The 18677-nt window shown below is 37.2% G+C and overlaps 2 protein-coding genes across 6 annotated transcripts in view; one reads left to right on the top strand and one right to left on the bottom strand.

The window, feature by feature from the left end:
- The window catches only part of cfap100 (cilia and flagella associated protein 100), a 43748-nt gene extending 38624 nt beyond the window's left edge, over window positions 1-5124 (top strand). For all 5 annotated transcript variants that reach the window (XM_089133971.1, XM_089133970.1, XM_089133969.1 and 2 more), the window contains 5 exons: window positions 26-180; window positions 277-412; window positions 2588-2790; window positions 3757-3850; window positions 4718-5124. In XM_089133971.1, the coding sequence (XP_088990097.1) occupies window positions 26-180; window positions 277-412; window positions 2588-2790; window positions 3757-3850; window positions 4718-4831 (702 nt within the window). In that variant the 3' untranslated portion in view covers window positions 4832-5124. The remainder of the gene's footprint in view (window positions 1-25; window positions 181-276; window positions 413-2587; window positions 2791-3756; window positions 3851-4717) is intronic.
- Window positions 5125-5549: 425 nt separating this feature from the next.
- LOC120466932 (zinc finger protein ZXDC) lies at window positions 5550-18488 on the bottom strand. The gene is made up of 9 exons (XM_039655634.2): window positions 16583-18488; window positions 16328-16480; window positions 16169-16247; window positions 15010-15140; window positions 14139-14309; window positions 10671-11536; window positions 6626-6880; window positions 6450-6551; window positions 5550-5763 (listed from the first exon to the last, which is right to left on the bottom strand). Exons 1-9 carry the CDS (start codon window positions 18471-18473, stop codon window positions 5677-5679), a joined length of 3735 nt encoding a protein of 1244 aa, XP_039511568.2. The 5' UTR covers window positions 18474-18488; the 3' UTR covers window positions 5550-5676.
- Window positions 18489-18677: the final 189 nt, after the last annotated feature.

The raw sequence follows: 18677 nt of genomic DNA, 5'->3' as shown, positions 1-18677 counted from the left end.
ATGACCACTTTATTGCCTCCAATAGGATGACCCAGAAATCTTCTTCAAAGATCCCCAGGATCTGTTGAATCTGATGACTGAGTTGGAAGAGCAGAACCTTTCTCTCATCCAGAACACTAGAGAGACAGAAGAGACTTTGGAGGAGTTCAGACAGAATGCTGAACTGACTCGCAAAAACATGTGTGTACCCATGTGCCCATGTTAGAATTACACCAATATGTTTTTTATTTAATTATAACAGTAGATAAATATGTATATTTGTTTGTGTATATGCAGGGAGTCTGAGTCAAAGCAGCTAAAAGAGCAGATTGATTTCATGACTGACACTATTCAAAAGGAAAGAGAGAGACTTTCAGAGCTTGAACTGAAATCCAAACACTTCAGCTTTGGACCGTACAAGCCAGAGGACCAGGTATGATTTTTTTTTTTTTTTTTTGTGTGTGTGTTTGTTTTTGTGGGTTTCATATTTGTTTTCTGTTGTGCTACTTTGTTACTTTCTTGTAAGCTTCCTTGACAAACAGACTGCCTGTTTATTAAAACAATTAATCATCTTTCCTGGGCTGACATAATATACAGTATTTTCCATTTTGAATTCTTAAAATTTCAGATGAATATACTATATACCTCCAAATTTAGTGCATCCAGTTCATGAATAATAAATAAATGAATGCAAACGAATGAATCCTTAAGCTTCTATTAATGTATATTTGCCTTTAAGAAGGCTCTAAAATGCAGTGCTACACCTTAAAGGAGAACTCCAGCGCAAAACGAACCTTTGGTCTAATAAAACAACGGTACCTAGTCAATCGTTCTCTGAGATTTGTTTTCATGATAATCGAATGTAAAGAGTTTAATCTCTAAAAACTATTTAGTGTATAATGCTAGCACTGGGTGCATTTACTAAGTAAAAAGAAATCGCTAGTTTATACTACTAACAAGGCTCAAAATAGCCCCACACTAAAACAGTAACATAATGAGGGTCCATACATGCAAAAAGAAAGCATTGAGAACTTTGTAAGTGTACAGACCGTTTAATAAGAAGATACTTTATAAAGACCGTTCACTTTGTGTATACAGACAGGAGCCATCTTAGAAAATAGTTGAAGAAAACAAGCAGAAAAATACTTGATTTAACAATGACACAGAGTAGTGTTTTATATATTAATAAAATATTTATTAAAATCACACGAGCCGTGAAAAAATACCTGGATTGTAAAAACTTTCAGACACTTATTTTAGGTGTTTTAGGAGTTGATAACTTCGGAGCGACTATCAATAGCAAGTTAGCGTTGAAAGTATGAGATCCCACCCTATACACACTATGGTCCATGAGGGAAAAATAGATTCAAACTTAAAATTGCAATCAAGCGAGAGCAAGATTTTACTTAAAGAATGTGCACAATTCCAATGGAATCTATGATAGTTTTTGACAAGACTGTTGATTTTAGATGATTTCAAAAGGGTTAACTAAAAAACACAAACACTAGCAATTATAGGCATTCAAGATGTCATCTTTACGACAATCATTTTCAAATGTAGGAAGGTTCTGTAAAATACTATAATATGCCATACACCCATCTACGAGACAGCAGTAGAACTGTAGAAGCAATATCACTTTTATTCGTGCTGTTCATCTCGAGTCAAAGATATTAAAGGGATACTCCACTTTGTTTGGAAATAGGCTCATTTTACAACTCTCCCAGAGTTAAACAGTTGAGTTTCACCGTTTTCGAATGATTTCAGCCGATTTCCTGATATTTAGAAGAATATCAGTAACCAGACAGTTTCTGGTCTCATTGACTTCCATAGTATATTTTTTTCCTACTATGGAAGTCAATGGACCAGAAACTGTCTGGTTACTGATTTTCTTCTAAATTTCAGAAAATCGTCTGAATGGATTCGGGAACGGTGAAACTAAACTGTTTAACTCTGGGGGAGATGTAAAATGAGCCTATTTCCAAAAAAGTGGAGTATCCCTTTAAAAATGTAATGTCTAGAATGTTTTTTCTTTTAAATTCTAAGACACAAGTACTACTCATTGATTCTAGAAATCTTTGCATTGATAAAATCTTTGCACTGGCTGCCACTCGCTGCTCGCATCAAGTTCAAAGTTCAAGCTCCCTCCTACTTCCACTCATTACAAGTCTACATTCCTAGCAGATGCCTACAATCAGTCAATGAGTGATGGCTCGTGGTACCATCACAGAGAGCCTCAAAATCACTTTCCAGAACAATCTCATTCACGGTACCATGCTGGTGGAATGATCTCCCCACCCTCATCCAGAATGCAGAATCCCTGTCAGCATTTAAAAGACAACTGAAAATTACCATAAAAAAATCCTTTTTTTTTTTAAATCCTTGCTTGTATGGCTTGTGCTACCCCGTGCAATGTCCGAACTTTGTATTTTGAGCACTTGCGTTGTTTTTGCCTCTTCACGATGACTCGCTTGGTTTAGTCCTCAGTTGTAAGTCGCTTTGGATAAAAGCGTCTGCTAAATGACTAAATGTAAATGATGAATCATTGGATAGTGACGACTTGTTTAAAACCATATCTAGTGACTTAAGAATACTTGTACCTTGCCTTCAGGACAAGACTCTCGACACACTGAGCCATAAGGTGGAGGAGGTGTATCACTGCTGTGTGGGGGAAACGGAGGCAAACCTGAACACTTTGCAGATGCTGACGGCCATTGAGGAAAAATTGGGCCAGCTTCTGGAAAATGCCGAAACGATTCCAAAAGACCAAATGAGTATAGCTGAACGTGCCAAAGAGAAAGAGAGAAGAATGAGGTGACCACATACACTGTCAAAAATGTTGTTTTGTTGTTGAGTTGTACTATTTCAATACCATTTCAGTTTTGTACTTCAATATTTCATGTTCAATTCAATGTTACTTTCCTACGGAGGCGTATTGCATTCACATGAAGGAAAAAAATCTACTCTGTTTTTCTGAATTAATGAGTTAATTTTTCATGAGAAAAAAATTGCTCTGTTTTTCTGAATTAATAAGTTAATTTTTCATGAGAATTTTTTTTCCTCTGTTTTTCTGAATTAATGAGTTAATTTTTGATGAGAAAAATTTTTTTGCTCTGTTTTTTCTGAATTAACGAGTTAATTTTTCATGAGAAATTTTTTTTCCTCTGTTTTTCTGAATTAACGAGTTAATTTTTCATGAGAAATTTTTTTTGCTCTGTTTTTCTGAATTAATGAGTTAATTTTTCATGAGAAAAAGAGTTTTCTCTGTTTTTCTGAATTAATGAGTTAATTTTTCATGAGAAAATATTTTTTTCTCTGTTTTTCTGAATTAATGAGTTAATTTTTCGTGAGAAAAAAAGTTTTTGCTCTATTTTTTCTGAATTAACTCGTTAATTCAGAAAAACAGAGCAAAAAAAAAAAATTCCATGAAAAATTAACTCGTTAATTCAGAAAAACAGAGCAAAAAAAAAAATATATGAAAAATTAACTCATTAATTCAGAAAAACAGAGCAAAATATTTTTTTCTCATGAAAAATTAACTCATTAATTCAGAAAAACAGAGCAATTTTTTTTTCTCATGAAAAATTAACTCGTTAATTCAGAAAAACAGAGTAGATTTTTTTTTCTTCAAGTGAATGCAATACACCTCCGTACTTTCCGTTTCTTTGTAACAGTGAAATTTTCAAGTCATTTTTGAGTGGGAATTGTTTTAGGACCAATGTTTTGTCACTGTAAAATCATCTGTATCTAGTTCGTTTCTAAACTTCTTTTACTCTTTAGACTGCGTGATGAGAAGATACAGTTGCAGATTAAACAACAGGAGGAAAGACAGAAAAAAGCCTTGGCAAGATCGCAGAATGAGATTAAGAAAACGGTAAGAAAAAGAAAAGAGATTAAGTATTACTGCAACAAGTGTCATTTACCTTTTAGTCAAAGTATATCACAATTGTTTAATACTATTAAAGGGGTCATATTTATTTTCCCACAATTTTGTGACCATTTATCACCTCTCACACAAGAAAATCAGTTGTTTTTTTAATCGCTGCAGGTTACAGTCATGTACACATTTGCAACTCCCTCATCATTCAATCCCTCATTCAAAAAAATCAAGATTTACACATTTCAATTAATAGTAAAATTACTATTAATTTAAAGTTGATTTGAATAATCCTTACATATTTTCATATTATAAATTAAGAATTCTAAATGAGTAAAAAAAATAAATAGAACTTAGTATAATATTTTGTGCAAATCTTATTGGAAAAAGTGAATGGACTTAATTTGATTCGTATTCATAAATTCGAACTTTTTATTTTAAATGTTTAAAATTAAGTTTAAGATTTATTCAAAATGATCAAGTTCTATTTTTAATCCATAATATGAATATGTAAGGATTATTCCATTCAATTATTTCTATTAATTGAAATGTGTAAATCTTGAAAAAAGCTTAATTGTATTTTTGTACATTGTGACAGGATCACAAAACAATCTTTACCTTTTGTTTGGCATTCAGGAATAATATCTATTTCCTCACTGTAACAGTGTGGGTCAAGTTTCTGATTAATCAATTGACATCATAGACAACCTGTATGATGTCAAAGTCAGTGTAAGCAAAGGAGAATGAACAATTATTTTAATAGCGGTCACAATTTCCTTTTATCTCATGATATGACCTCTTTAAATGACTGACATTGCTTTTCAAACAAGTGAGAGTGAGAACATGCTTTCTGTATTCTTTTAGTCTGTTAAGAAGCTGATGCCACGCTCTCAGCCTCCTGTCCATAAACGTCAGACCAAAAAAAGTGCTGAAACCACGGACCGGGAGAACCAAGAGTTCCTGTATTTCTTTAGTTAAATCACATGTACGCAGATAGTCGAATTTGCATTACATTTACATACAACTTGCTGTAGATAGCATCAAGTTTATCGAGTATATAAAGGGTTTCCTAAACTAGGTTTAAATTTTGAAGTTTGAAAGAACATGAATATAAATGAACATGCAAAAGCTTGTGAGAACAAAGAATATGAAACTTGACAAATAGTTGCAGACTCAAACTAGTCCATTTTTATTTTAAATGTAAAATTGTATTAATCTGTTTTGAAGAAACCATAGCTAATAAATACAATTGCATCATTTTATAAAAAGTATTTTTTTGTTGTTGTTTTTGATTTGTTTTTAAACAGACATGGAACATAAGTGTATCTGAACTTAACAAAGCCATACAAAAATAGGCATCAAAACAACTTTGTTCCATAATGGTCAACCAGGCAAATAAGTTAAGGTGAAATTAGACTGACTTGATTAATTACATAAACAGTTAAATATTTCATAGACAAATAGTATTTATTCTGGTTAAGAGACAAATCAATGATGTTCACTGCAATACCATGTTTGTGTGCTCGCAAGTCATCAGATATAAAAACTAAATATTGAAAAAAAAAAAAAAAATCAGGCATTTATCAAGTCAGTCACATGATCAAAATTAAAAAAAATTAAATGTGCTTTGTTTTTGGTCAAATTAGCTTTTGTATAAAGCACAATACTAGTTGATATCCTTTTTTAAACATGAATGAAGGGATTTGCTTATTAAACTACACAATGATAAAACCAGTACTGAGGCACTGAGAAAATGTACAAGATCATCTAAGAAAGAGACAGCTCGTTATATGGCCCTTGAGTAGCACCTTCTGTTTCTAATATCACTCCAAATCTTGTAGGTTGATGGTGCTACCAGTGAACTGGGAGTTATCAGATCCATTTTCATCTTCAGCCATGACTGTGGGTTCCTACAAATGAGAAAATTTAGATTAGATTTACAGTTCATGTCCAAAATTTCCAAATTGCAATAAACAACAGGGTTATTTTATGGCACACAATCACGTAATGGAATATAATCCAGTTTTTTTTTTTCTTTTATCATCTGAACTGATCCTTAATAAGCCCACAAGACTTATTTTAAAATATTCTCATTTTATATATATATGAAGAGTTCAGATGCAAAAGCCTCTAAGTGCCATTTGAAATTTTCTTCTAGAATGATCATTTTTATCAAGCTTGTATATTTAAGTTCAGTGATTTCACTTAAATTGCAATGATAATTACCTATTAATTGTTATTTAAGTGAAATTACTGAACTTAAATATACAAGTTTGATAAAAAATCATCATTAAAGAAGAAAATTTCAAATGGCATTTTGAGGCTTTTGCATCTGAACTCTTCATATATATATATATATTTTTTTAGCAGCATAGAAACAGCAATGTCAACGACATGGAATGACATCTGCTAATGTCATTTATAAACTATAGTAGGCAATTAGCAGCTGGAACTGCTTTTTTTTCTCCCACTTCAAACTACTTTCTTATCTGAAAGGCAAATAATGTTGAAAATAAAATAAAAATAAACTACAACTACAAATAAAATAGAGGATACAAATGATGGAATGAATATGAGGCTTAGTAGTTGTATAAACCTGTAGGATGTTGACGGGCAGATCCACAGTGAGCTGAGAGTGTGAACATGAGGTCTGTGAACTCAACTGGAAAGCCAAGTCTCCATCAGCAGCAGGGTCATCCTATAACAAACACACTCAAATCAATGTACTGAACTGAAGTGAGAATGCTTCCAAATTCTTTCCCATGATCTCACCTGCAGCAGCTGAATCTGCACAAACTGTGTGCCCGACACCGGATCCCGGATGGGTAGCTCAGCATTTCCCGTAGCAGCTCCTCCTCCAAAATGAGCGCTTGAATTAGTCGACAGAGCAGAGCTGGTGCCCTTTGATCCTTTAGTCTTTCTCTGTCCGTTCTCTGAGGCACATGTGGAAGAGCCTGGACCTTTCTGTTTCCTCCTCTTGGCAAGCTGAATGGCCCTGTAGTCCGTGCGTGCTGATCCACTGCTCTCCTGATGCCAGAACAAAAAAAACAAAACAATGAACAATCAGACTTAATGGGTTAACTTGCTTAAAAATGACAGAAAAGAAACATTTAACCAAATAAAAGAGGCTTTCGCACTGAGAAGTTCTAGGAACTAGCCACCAGGGTGGTTCCGCAAGAACTAATGGTTCCCCTAAGAACATTTTCCTGGTTGCATTTGCACCGCCAGTAGGAACTCCGTAGTTACATAAGCGGCGCTTGTTGTTGTGACTTATTTTGACGCCACGCAACCAAATAACCCCTTCATTTTGACTGCGCTGAGAACGCCAGAGCTTGAGCTCATGCTCGCATTCTCCGTGTACTTTAGTTTACGATCAGTCCTATCTAATACGTTATTAGATAGAATAGTTATACATAGAAAGTCGACAGTATATGAAAATGCATTCGCTATTGCAGTCTGGTTGATGTCCAGTGTTGCTTGCTGAACAGAAATACAAAATCGTGTTTGGCTTGGTCCCTTCAAGTTGCAAAGGATTTTCTCCCCAGCATAAACGTTTTCCATGTTTGTAGAGTTAGTTAATATATAGGATATAATCTGAGAGTTTACACCACTTTAAAAAAATGGCGGGTGTTTCGCGTGCATTTGGCCAATAAACGTACACTAGAGACTATAGAGGGAATGCGCGTGACGTCACCGTTGACCGGAGTGAACACAAACACAAAACACACAAATAAAGTGGGAAAGAGCTTTGCGATTGACTGTAGGCCTACAACTAGATTTGACAAAACATCGGAGGTATATTTTTACAGACTGCTATGGAAAAAGGAGCAAATGGATCGCTGCAATTCACAGAAACAACTGGACTCCAGTCAGCGAAAGGTGGATTTGCAGTTATCATTTTGTGTCAATATGCTGAATTTAGCTGTAAAACCATACCCATATATTTTGTATTGTTACATACATTAACAGCTCATCAATTAAATATTTGTCATTGCATATTCTGCATTATTGGATATTTTTTTTAATAAACACTGACCAAAAAAACTTATAAAGTTTTAGGGCTGGATGATATGAGATATATATATATATATATATATATAGGCTATATATATATATATATATATAACACTGATATAATTGATCACCTGGATTTAGACCTACCTATATTATATTTATATAAAGCGTTCACAAGCAAATTTGCTTTATGTTTAGGTTTTGCTTTTATTTCCCCGGTGTCGAAATCAGGCAAACATAAATGTCAGGCAACACGATTCCTGGCTGCATGTCAATATCCATGGATCACTGGATCTTTAGTAAGTTGTAAGGAACACTATATTGAGTCCAACATTTAATTTAAATTGATAAAATTGTTCGATTTAGTCGCATTTCCGCAGTTTTCCCCTATTAAATCCAGTCACGCAGCAGATCTTTTGCCACTCGGTCAGGCTGAGGGGGGTTGTCACGTGTCTATGCATTCCCTCTATTTATATAGAGACATACCACTTCCTCAATCCTTAAATACAAATGTATAGGGAAAACCCGTAACACCAAAGATGGCGGTTGTATGCAAATGCCCCGCCCCTCCCGCTGGACAGCCAATCGTCTGCTTTTAACGGTCAAGCCGGGAAACATTTAAATACGTAACTGTTTGAAACCGGGTGTCTCCCGCAGATTGATAGAGGCTCGCTGATGCCGGCAAATTAGTTCAAATCTCCCGGAATCTAGAGTGAGCGAGCAAGAGCGGGCATTTCAAACTGTGCAGCACGCGCGCGAGAGAGAGCGAGAAAAACTCTTGCGCATGCACAGTAAAAGTATAACCTGTGGGAAAACAGCATTTTAAACCTTATTTTAGTGCAAAGTCAAACTTTTCAGCAATTTTTATTATATTTTACTTTTATGTCTCGGTGATAGGCATGTGCCGGTATCAAATTTTCATGCTGCGGTTAATTGATTGAGCTTTTATCACAGTATACGGTATTATCACGATATTTTAATGAAATTATATTTTAATACTCAAGAAAAACAGATGCACTGTGGGTCTCTAAAAAAACCTCAACTTGTATCACAATGTGTAATTGTGATTTTCAAAACATATGGTAACTAAACCAAATTGTTTAAAGTTTAGTGACACATGCTACAATGACTGGTAGGTTACTGTTTGTATTATTCAATTAAATTATTGGATTTGATTTCAGTCTTAATTCAATATTGACTCATTTGGATAAATATTAGGTATGCCCCAGTCTGTTAATGTTTCTCAAGAAAAAAAAAAAAAAAAAAAAAAACTCACATAATGCTGTAAACATACAGAGAGAAATGAAATATATTATTTAGCAAAATACTCCTTGCTATTTTTTTTCTAGTCAGCTAATTTGCTGGTCATTAAATGGCTTTCCTGAGGTAAATGTAACGTTTTGTGACACTACTGTTCTCCTGCAGTGTTACTGACTTCTTTCCGTGTTTGAAAACACTGATTGATCGTTATTATGTACAAGTAAATATACCTTTCGGTAAGTTGTACTGTATCTTTAAATAAAAACGAAAGTAATATGATGATTCGGTTTACTTGAACTTAGGAGCAACGATCTGTGATCAGAACCTAAGAGCTGATTTATCAACTTCAATTTATCAATAACAACTTTCATATCAAAAGTAACCTGCTCTGTCTAGTCCGTGTGTCCGTGTCCTCTTTGCTCTGTGATTTTTCTCTGTGGGAGAGCGTGTGAAAAGTGTCAAATGCGTTAAGCGCCTTTCAGACAGGACACGGAATGCGCGACGCTGGCCGCTTGGTTCAACGTTGCCCTTCAGATACAACGCGATTTGCCATTTTACAAATAAAAAGTTGAACTATTTTGAACTTTAACACCGGCGTGGTCGATGCAGGTCGACGCAGCAACAAAACACCCCTATTCCGCGTATTCCGCGTCCTGTCTGAAAGTCTCAAGCTTGAGTCTCAAACTGAATGTCTGAGAGTTGGCAGCCCTGCGGGGATAAATCGTCGGGAGCGTTCCGCCATGCTTCTACTCCATGTGAGGATTGTTTACATTAGACTAGTGCATTGTCGCATGCACACAGTGCTTACATGTGGGGATTGTTTACATCAGAGTGTGCGCGTGTTTTGCGCAGCACGCAGTGTTTGAGCGGTTGAAGGAAAATAAGCAGCTAATGCGCGCTCTAAAAGTCTAAATTCGAATCTATTATTTTTCACGGTATTTTGAAGAGCCCGCGATAACAATATCGTGCATATTCATTACCGCGATTTATCGCATTACCGAATATCGCCACGTCTACTCGGTGACCAGTGAAAGTGCAGTTCTGACTCTCTGCCCATTCATTTAGATAGGAACCTGGTCTTGTTAAGTCCGAAATAGCTGCCCGGAGGCGTTGCCAAGATGGCGGCGAGTGGCATGACTTGCCTGAAAGGACTTTGACGTACACTAACGTCACTGGTAGTTCCTGCTGGTTTAGACCCTACTCTGAAGTAGGAGTAAATTAGTTCCTCCAAAAGGAGTTCTAGGAACTATGAAAAGTTTTCAGTAACGCTTACTTTTACAGTACAGTACTTACATGTACTTACCTAGAAAGTACTGGCTAATATAAATTAAGTACATGGGTTAGGGGTAGGTTTATGGTTAGAACCTAGTAATTACCCAGTAATTGTAATTGCTATAATAAGTACATAGTATGTACATGTGTAACAGGACTGTAAAAGGAAGTGCTACCAAGTTTCCTTCAGTGTGAAAGCCCCTAAAGGTATTTCATTGCTAACAATTTCAGAAATTTCAAGAATAACATGTGCTCTCGCTTTCCAACTAACCATAACAGGGCAGGGGGTGACCGAAGGCAATTCTGTTATCTTCTGCCCACTGTAGGACCCACTGTGGCTGGGGAACACAAACTGACACATCCCCTTACTGCCATCTGACTGAGCCATGACCTCCACTCTGCTCAACAAGGGCCCCACGGCTGTCTCACTGCCTGGCAGGTCAGCCTTAGCCTGCGGACAAAGTAACTCCGCTACAGGAGTTGCTGCGAGAGCCATGGAGGAGGAGAGAGAAGGAACCAGAGATGAACTGAGTGCTGAAGGAAGAGCTGATGTTAGTGAGGAAAGAGTCTGAGTGAGCGATGAGGAGAGTGATGGCGTGAGAGTCGATGGGGATTCTACAGTCAAAGGATTGCAGGAATTCAGAGGGTGGAGTTGTTCAGAAGATGCAGTACTTTGAATTGCCAGAGCAGTTAGTGTTCCCAGCTCTTCAGGGTTGACTGTTTGCACATCATCCAAATGCAATGTGGCATGGGGCAAACCCCCCCCACCTCCTCCAGCACCCAATCCCGTCTCCAATACATGGACACCCATATCTTGCCCAGCTGCTAAAATGAGAGGATCCACAGTTTTTGCCCCATTAAGAGCCGATCCGACTGATGCTGTATCTATTGTTAGGATTCCGGCATTAACCAGAGGCATGTCCATGGAGAAGGATCCTGCCCCAGAGCTGCTTTCACTCCCTATAGAGACAGCAGTGGTCCCAGGACATGCAGGAATGCTGGAGAAGAGAGATGATAAGTCCAGACTGCTGAGTTCTGCTCCTGCAGGTCCTGAAGGGGCACTAACAGCCTGTGAAATACTTGTCAGCTCACTGCTGGGAGTTAAAGTGGATGTGTCATCCAACTGACTCAACACATCTGCAAGAAGAATGAAACATTATGTTGGTAGACAGAGTTTAGGGTTACACAATCTATTTAAACATTCAGGATTTTAAGATTTCACTTGGATGAGCCTAAGGTCTATCAAGCCATATACAATGAATACAAAACATATGTTTGGCTAATTTTGGTTTCAGTAGCGCTGGGTGGTATTGACTAAAACCTGTATCACTGTATTTAACATGCTGACGGTTTATATGGCTGAAATATCCATATATTTTAAATACCTGCCAACTGATTTTGCATTTCATGTTTTCTTTTCCTGACCAAAATGAGAAAAATTAGTCACTGTAACAGTTATCATAAATAGTGGATGAATGGATACAGCAATTGCTTCTGCTATGCACTGGTATCACAGTATTTGAAAAAATCATTCAAGTGAAAAAGCCCAGCACTAGTTTTAGGGTTTAAGTTGTCAAGGAAAAAATAACAGAATTTTCAGTATGATAACTATTAACATTTCTCCCTCCAAACTCAAGATATACCAATACATTATGTATATAATTTACTTCTGGAAAGTCCATTCTGCTCATTACATTACAATAAAAGCAGGCAGTACTTTATTGTATGTAAATGAGTAGCATTTATGCTCTACTATTATGTTCCTTCAAAGAAAAACGTGTTTTGAAGGAAAAGACGGTAAGTGGTGAAGGAACTAAGGGTGTGCTCACACTTGGCATATTTGGTTCGATTAAAACAAACCCTCGTGCGATTGCTCTGTTAATGCGGTTAATTTGAATAAGTGTGAACGCTGCCATCTGAACCCTGATGCGCACCAAAACAAGCGGACCAAGAATGCTGAAAAAAATGGGTCTCGGCCGGCTACCAAGCGAACTCATTGTGGTGCATTTTGAATTAGTGAGCATGAAAGTTTTTTTTATTTTACAAGCTTACTGGCTGATTCCCAAAACGATTACTGTGTTGTTTTTTACTTAACGCAACAAACAAGAAAGAATACAAGTATACATAGACAAGATGTTTATTTGGTATTTAACAGGCTAAACTGGCTGTTAAAAAAAATAACTGTAACCCTCTGAAATTAACGGCAACAACTGCACAGTTACACTACACAATCAACACACATTCAACAAACCAAACAGACGTTTGGCCTTTTAATCAGCATTCTAGATTTGTTTTTGTTTTTAAATTCAGAGTGAAGAAAATTTATCAGAGAAACTAAACAACAAAAATTCTAAAATGTTAAATCAAATAATGTTTAGTGCAACAAGTTAGCAAAGATGCTATAGCAGGTGCTTTTTGAATCAAATTAAGTCAATGTAATTGACTCACGCAACTTCAGCGAGCGCAGGAAAGCAGCCACTACACTAACGGCTGCTCGCTTAGCTGTGCCTCAGACAGGTACCTCTGCATATTCAAAAAAAAAAAAAAAAAAAAAAAATGCTTCTGAATAATTCCAAAGTAGTCTGGGCAAACTTCCAGAAAAATCGTCTGAAGAAAATACTAAAGATTAATGACCAGTCAATCAGTGCATCCCTAGTTTGAATTATATGAATGTAACATGGACCAAAGACATGTAAACTAACCAAAAACAGGAAGATGAGACCCTAAAAGGAAAGAATGCTCACGTGTACCTGTTTTTCTCATCATAGTAGTGATGTTGCCCATCAAAGTTTAGTACAGGCATCAGAACTGAGTCTCCTCTCAGCAGATTGTTTGTGTGTGACGGAGGGACTGGCACTGCTATAGCCGTTTTGACTCCTTTCAAAATACTAAAATACTATCATATGCAGGATATGCACATACAACCAGCGCATTTAATTCACCACAAATCTTGTTTTGGATATTCGGTAAGTTCCTTCTCAAAATAGGTAATATGTCATAAAAATCGACCAATAAGGTTGTGAACTAGAGCCCGACCGATAAAGGATTTTGAAGGCCGATACCGATACAAATATTTTTGGGTTTTAAAATCCGATATATCGGCCGATATTTTTTTTTTTTTATTAAATATTGTTGGATTTCACACACGTGTAAAAGAAAAGCTAACTTTTCTGCACAAGATGCGTTTGATACTTTTTCTCTATGTCTAAATGTTCACTCCTCGCAAGTATAACTTACATTTTACAATGCAGGGACTGTAACTAGAGATATGCTAGTTATAAATACAGTAATAATTACTTTATTTAGGCAGAAAAAGCTCATTGTGGTTTCCAAGCTCATTAATGTTAACGCTTTGTGGTTAGCTAGTCTATGATGAGCCATAATTTAGCAATAGATGGCGTCATACTGCAAATTGTAAAACATACATTTTCAATATAACAGGCCAAGGAGAGATGATTAAAGCGAGTTTTGTCCGTTTTTATTTTATTTTTTAAATATTCATTTATCGGCCATTATAACTGCCGATACCGATATTATGGAAAATGCCTAATATCGGCCGGCCGATATATCGGTCTGGCTCTATCGTGAACATATGCTTTTAGGTTCGATGGACACAAAGCGGACTAGCACTAAATGTTTTTTTTTGGTCCAGACCAAGTGAATCGAACTACAAGTGTGAACACACCCTTAGTCTCATTCCATAGTACACAGGCCTGATGTTGCGTGAGTGTCTGTGTACCTGGGCTGAGGTTGTGGTGTTTAAGCATGTGTGTCTTGAGGCTGCTGCGTGATGAGAAGTGTTTGGTGCAACCAGCAACAGGACAGCGACTCCTCAGACTGACTCCATCCTGTTTGTGCTTCTTAGAATGGATGTAGAGACTACTGCGAGCTGAAAACTTAGCATCACAACCTGCACATTTAAATACAAATAATAAGAATTACAAAAATAAATCTGAATTAGTAGTATTAAAAGAAATGTCAGACTTTTTCACATGGAAAATGATAGATAATCTTAAAAAAAACAAACATGCATGACTAAAACAATACAAAAATCAACCTCTGCTGATTAACCCTTAATCACTCTTAAAAAAGGACAACACTTAGGCCATGTCCACAAGTTAATTTTCCACCTCCCCTTGAGTAAAACAATTGTTCTTTTACCGTATAGGAAACCATTCAGCCGATCTCCAGGGGCCTTATTTATAAAACTGTGCGTAGGATCCTTACTAACAGTGTACGTGCGCCGAAATAACAGGTTAGCGGACCGGAGGGAATAATATAGAATTTTTTCCAGAAACTTCTTGCACAAAATAAATTCAAGTACTTTCAAGTACCTGTGGATGTTTATTTTCAAAAACTTTCCAGGCCCGCCTTGAATTTTTTCAAATTTTCAAGGATTTCAAGGACCAGTGGGAACCCTGTGCAAGTTAATTAATATCAACTTCTTGTTTATTGAACTGTTGTATATAAAATCAATATCACATTTGTACTTATGCTGTTATTTGGAGAGAAAAAAAAAACAACACTCATCATATGATATTGATTAACTACATTAAATTATATAAATATCAAAGACAGAGGTATTTTTTCCATTTATCTTGAATACTGACCTTCAACAGGACATTCAAATGGCTTGGTACCCAGGTGCGTGATACTGTGGCCTTTCAGGTGCTCGGCCCGTGTAAAGGATTTCCCGCAGCCTTCCTCTGGACATGCAAAACGTCTGTCATCATCGTGCTTCCTGCAGAAGATCAACACCTAATGAATCACTGGGAATCTGGTGACAGACTTTTAACAACATGTTGATGCTGCTTTTAAACAATAAATATTTTGAAATTATAAAATTCCATTGCCTTGAAATAGTATGCCTTCTATCTTAAACCCGCATGCAGTCCACTGGAGTGGACAGATCCATTCAGTGTTACGTTACCTACATTTTATTTAGATGTTTTCCAAATTGTGGTGGAAACTGGTGCATTAAAGGGTATATAAGTTTTAGCATATTGAAGGATTTAATTTGGATTTTCTTTAAGACCATTTACTATTTCTTAAAATATCACGATTAAACTTTTACAGATATTACAGGGATGCTGGAGTTTTGGCCCCAAGTGGTGCAGGGCCGAAATCGACACTGAATCCAGTCAATAAAACAGCTTGTAGGCTATACAATGTCGCGTAATGTTACATTTACCCCAAGAAAGCTATTCAATGTCCATAAACCCATTAGTAAGCTAGAAGAAGAAAAAAACTAGAGAAAAGCATTTTGCTAAATATATGCACTGCATTACATATTCATTATATTTTTATTTAACCTGTTAGTGATGACTATTGAATGCATGTTTGAATAAATCTGTCATGAAAACAAGTTGATTATGTAATTAATTGAATGTATAAAAGTTTCTGCTCTTGTTTTTAAATATTTAAATGTTTTCAACAACAAACTGGAGTAGAAACAATTCCGTAATTAAAAAGTTGATACAACAACCTCATTTGCATTTAAATGTTTGTACAACTCAGATCAATTTGAATGTAAATAAATAGGGTTGATTAATCATTTGGTATTTATTTTCGGTTCTGGTTTTCGGCCAAGTGCATCCTAAATTACGGTTTCCCAGAGCCCAGAATTTTAATTTTGCTGCTTCCTTAAAAGATATGTTACTTATAACAATATTATTCACAATTACCAGAAACTTGTAGAGCAATAGGATAAACAGTATAAATGTGCGTGCGTGCATGTATGGGTATAAAAGGTTGGAAACTGCCTCGCACCGTTTGTGCCTCAGTAATTTGGACATGCTTGTGAAGGTCCAGCCACAGGAATCAAAATCACAAACAAAAGGTCTTTCACCTGGGGGGAAAAAAAAGAGATTACTGTTAAAAAAATTCTAGTGATATGACTTTATTCCAAGTATCTGTGCGCTTTTTCACCCGTGTGGCTGCGGAGGTGTATTTTGAGACGACAGGCCTTGTCATAACGCTTGTCACAGCCAGGATAAGTGCATGTGAACTGAGCCATTTCTCTGAAGTGGGTTCTGTTGTGGGAGAACAGGGCACTGAAAGTGATGAAGGTCTTCTCGCATCCTGAGGAGGAACAGAAACACCACCACCAGGTCAGTATTAATATCTGCAATAGTGTCATTGGCTATTGTCTGAGATATTAGTCAAGATATCAATTTAGCTCACCTGGGAACTCACACTTATGTGGTCTCTCGGGTTCAAAATGTGTTCTTTGATGATTAGTGAGCCTTGTGGCAGTGCGAAACCTCTCACTGCATACTTCACAGATAAAAGCATTTTCCTGGTCATGTGCTCTAACGTGAGCTTTTAGATTGTAGACTGTGGTGAAACGCCGACCACAGTTTTCCCATTCACATTTATAAGGCCGCACTTTGTCATGAGACTGCAAGTGCCGTTTCAGTTTGTATGACGTTGTGAAGGACCAATCACAGCCCTCCACTGTGCACTTGAAGGGACGCTGGTCCTCCGTGTGTAGAACCAAGTGGATTTTGAGATTTTGCCGGGTGTCAAAAGTGCTGGAACAACCTGGTTGGGGACATCTAAACTTTACTACTGAACCTTTCTTGGTCAATCCGGATACAGTTAATAGGTTTATTGGCTGTAATTGTTCACAAGCAACTGATTTACTTTTAGAATTTTGGTAAATACTATTCCCATCTTCTATAGCACAAATAGTTCCTTCCTCTTGCTTAATTGGTGGGCAAGAGTCCAGAGTAACACCCATTTCTGAGAGCAAACAGTCATCAGCTAGAGCCAATTCTGAGTCACTGCAGGCAAATCTGGATTTAGGCTCATCTTGTACACTTGAGGAAACATTGCTGATTTTCCCAATGGACTTACTTCCAGTGTCATAGTTGAGCAACACAAGATCTTCATTGTCTTTCATTCCCAAATGTTCTTTTAAGCTGATCATTCCATCCTCCTTGTAAGCGTAGCCCTCTGGCGGGGTGGCTAGAGTCAATATTCCATTTTCAATAGTCACAATGATACTCTGATTGTTAATCATGATGGTCCCAGAGAATGATTCATTTACAGGTATTGGGGTCCCATCAGGACCATAGTCCCCATTACTACTAGACTCTTGATTTGCATAATCCATGACATTTAATTCAGCCATCTCAGTTGCAACCCTGTTCTCTGGTACAAATGCAAGGCTATTACTTTTCGTCACACACTGCATCAATTCTTCTGTTGAATGTTCAACTAAATGATTGCCCAGCATTTCTACATTTGAGACCTTTGGTGTTTGACTGCACCCAGCATAGTCTTCTGACAATATCGGGTCTCTATTCTCTGCCACAAGACAGAACTCGTGTCTAACATTTTGGTCTGTCCTCTCAAAACTGGTATTCAAACTACTGTGGCTTGAAAGATGCCCCGATCTGGACGAGGCTCTGTTGAAGTTTCCATCTGAATCTACAGGGGAACTGAGAGTCTTTGACTTAGACGATGAAGATCCATTTTCTTCTGCTTTGTATTGAAAGTTCATTTGTCGTTCCTTGCTGTCGTCTTCTTTATGCACTATATTAAAAACTACATATAGTTCATCTGGGCTCTTGCCTAAAGAGGTAGAGGTGTTGCTGAGAAGTTTCTCTGTCGTGTGTCTTTGTTCACAGCTTTCTGTGTCCAGGAGGGGAAGCGCCATTTGCAGATCGTTGTCCTCATGTTCATCGGCCCTCTCAAACACGGAAGGCAGCATCTCTAATTCATTCAACACCTTTTGCCTGGACGCATTCACGTCACCGAGCTCTGCAACTGCGGACGGTATATCATATGTCTTATGATGGCTGTTTGGCAGAGACAGAGCGCTGCCATTTTCCGCAACCCGATGCGGCGACGATCTGGCCCGGTTGTTGTTGCCGTCACTTTGGATGCCCAGCGGTCCCGAAAGATCCGAGATCGCATTTTCAGTCAGACGTGTTTTCGCATGAATCCCTGAAGCTGTTGTCTGCTGAGAGAATGTTGTGTGGAGCGGGACGCCATGTTGGTAGTGAGTGTTTTTTGTGTCAGAAAGCCCCTGGATTTCCATCTTGGTGTCCCTGTAGCAGCAGCTCATGAAAGCTCCGCCCTTCACATACAAGTGCGTGATCCTGATAGGACGGTTTGGAAATTACGTCACACCAAACACATTTTTCAAGATCCTCAATTCGATTCTTGTAACAAGATTTACACGATTCGAATCAAAAGTGCATGAGTCATGCTCTCAAAAAGAACTCAATAATGCAGAGCAAAAAAGTCTAAGTTCTTTCTTCATGGCTTC

This window comes from Pimephales promelas, chromosome 8 (genome assembly GCF_988280905.1).
Source record: "Pimephales promelas chromosome 8, fPimPro1.hap1.1, whole genome shotgun sequence".
Lineage (NCBI taxonomy): Eukaryota > Metazoa > Chordata > Actinopteri > Cypriniformes > Leuciscidae > Pimephales > Pimephales promelas.
The sequence above is the reverse complement of the archived record's forward strand: the minus strand, read 5'-3'. Positions and strand labels throughout refer to the sequence as shown.

What these genes read in the sequence shown, in the direction of transcription:
- LOC120466932 (XM_039655634.2), bottom strand. Translation starts at nt 18,473, where the DNA reads ATGAGCTGCTGCTACAGGGACACCAAGATGGAAATCCAGGGGCTTTCT. An exon ending in TCACCCCCTGCCCTGTTATG is followed by an intron (nt 6,881 to 10,670) that starts GTTAGTTGGAAA and finishes TTCTGGCATCAG; the next exon opens with GAGAGCAGTGGATCAGCACG. An exon ending in TGCAGATTCAGCTGCTGCAG is followed by an intron (nt 6,552 to 6,625) that starts GTGAGATCATGG and finishes TGTTTGTTATAG; the next exon opens with GATGACCCTGCTGCTGATGG.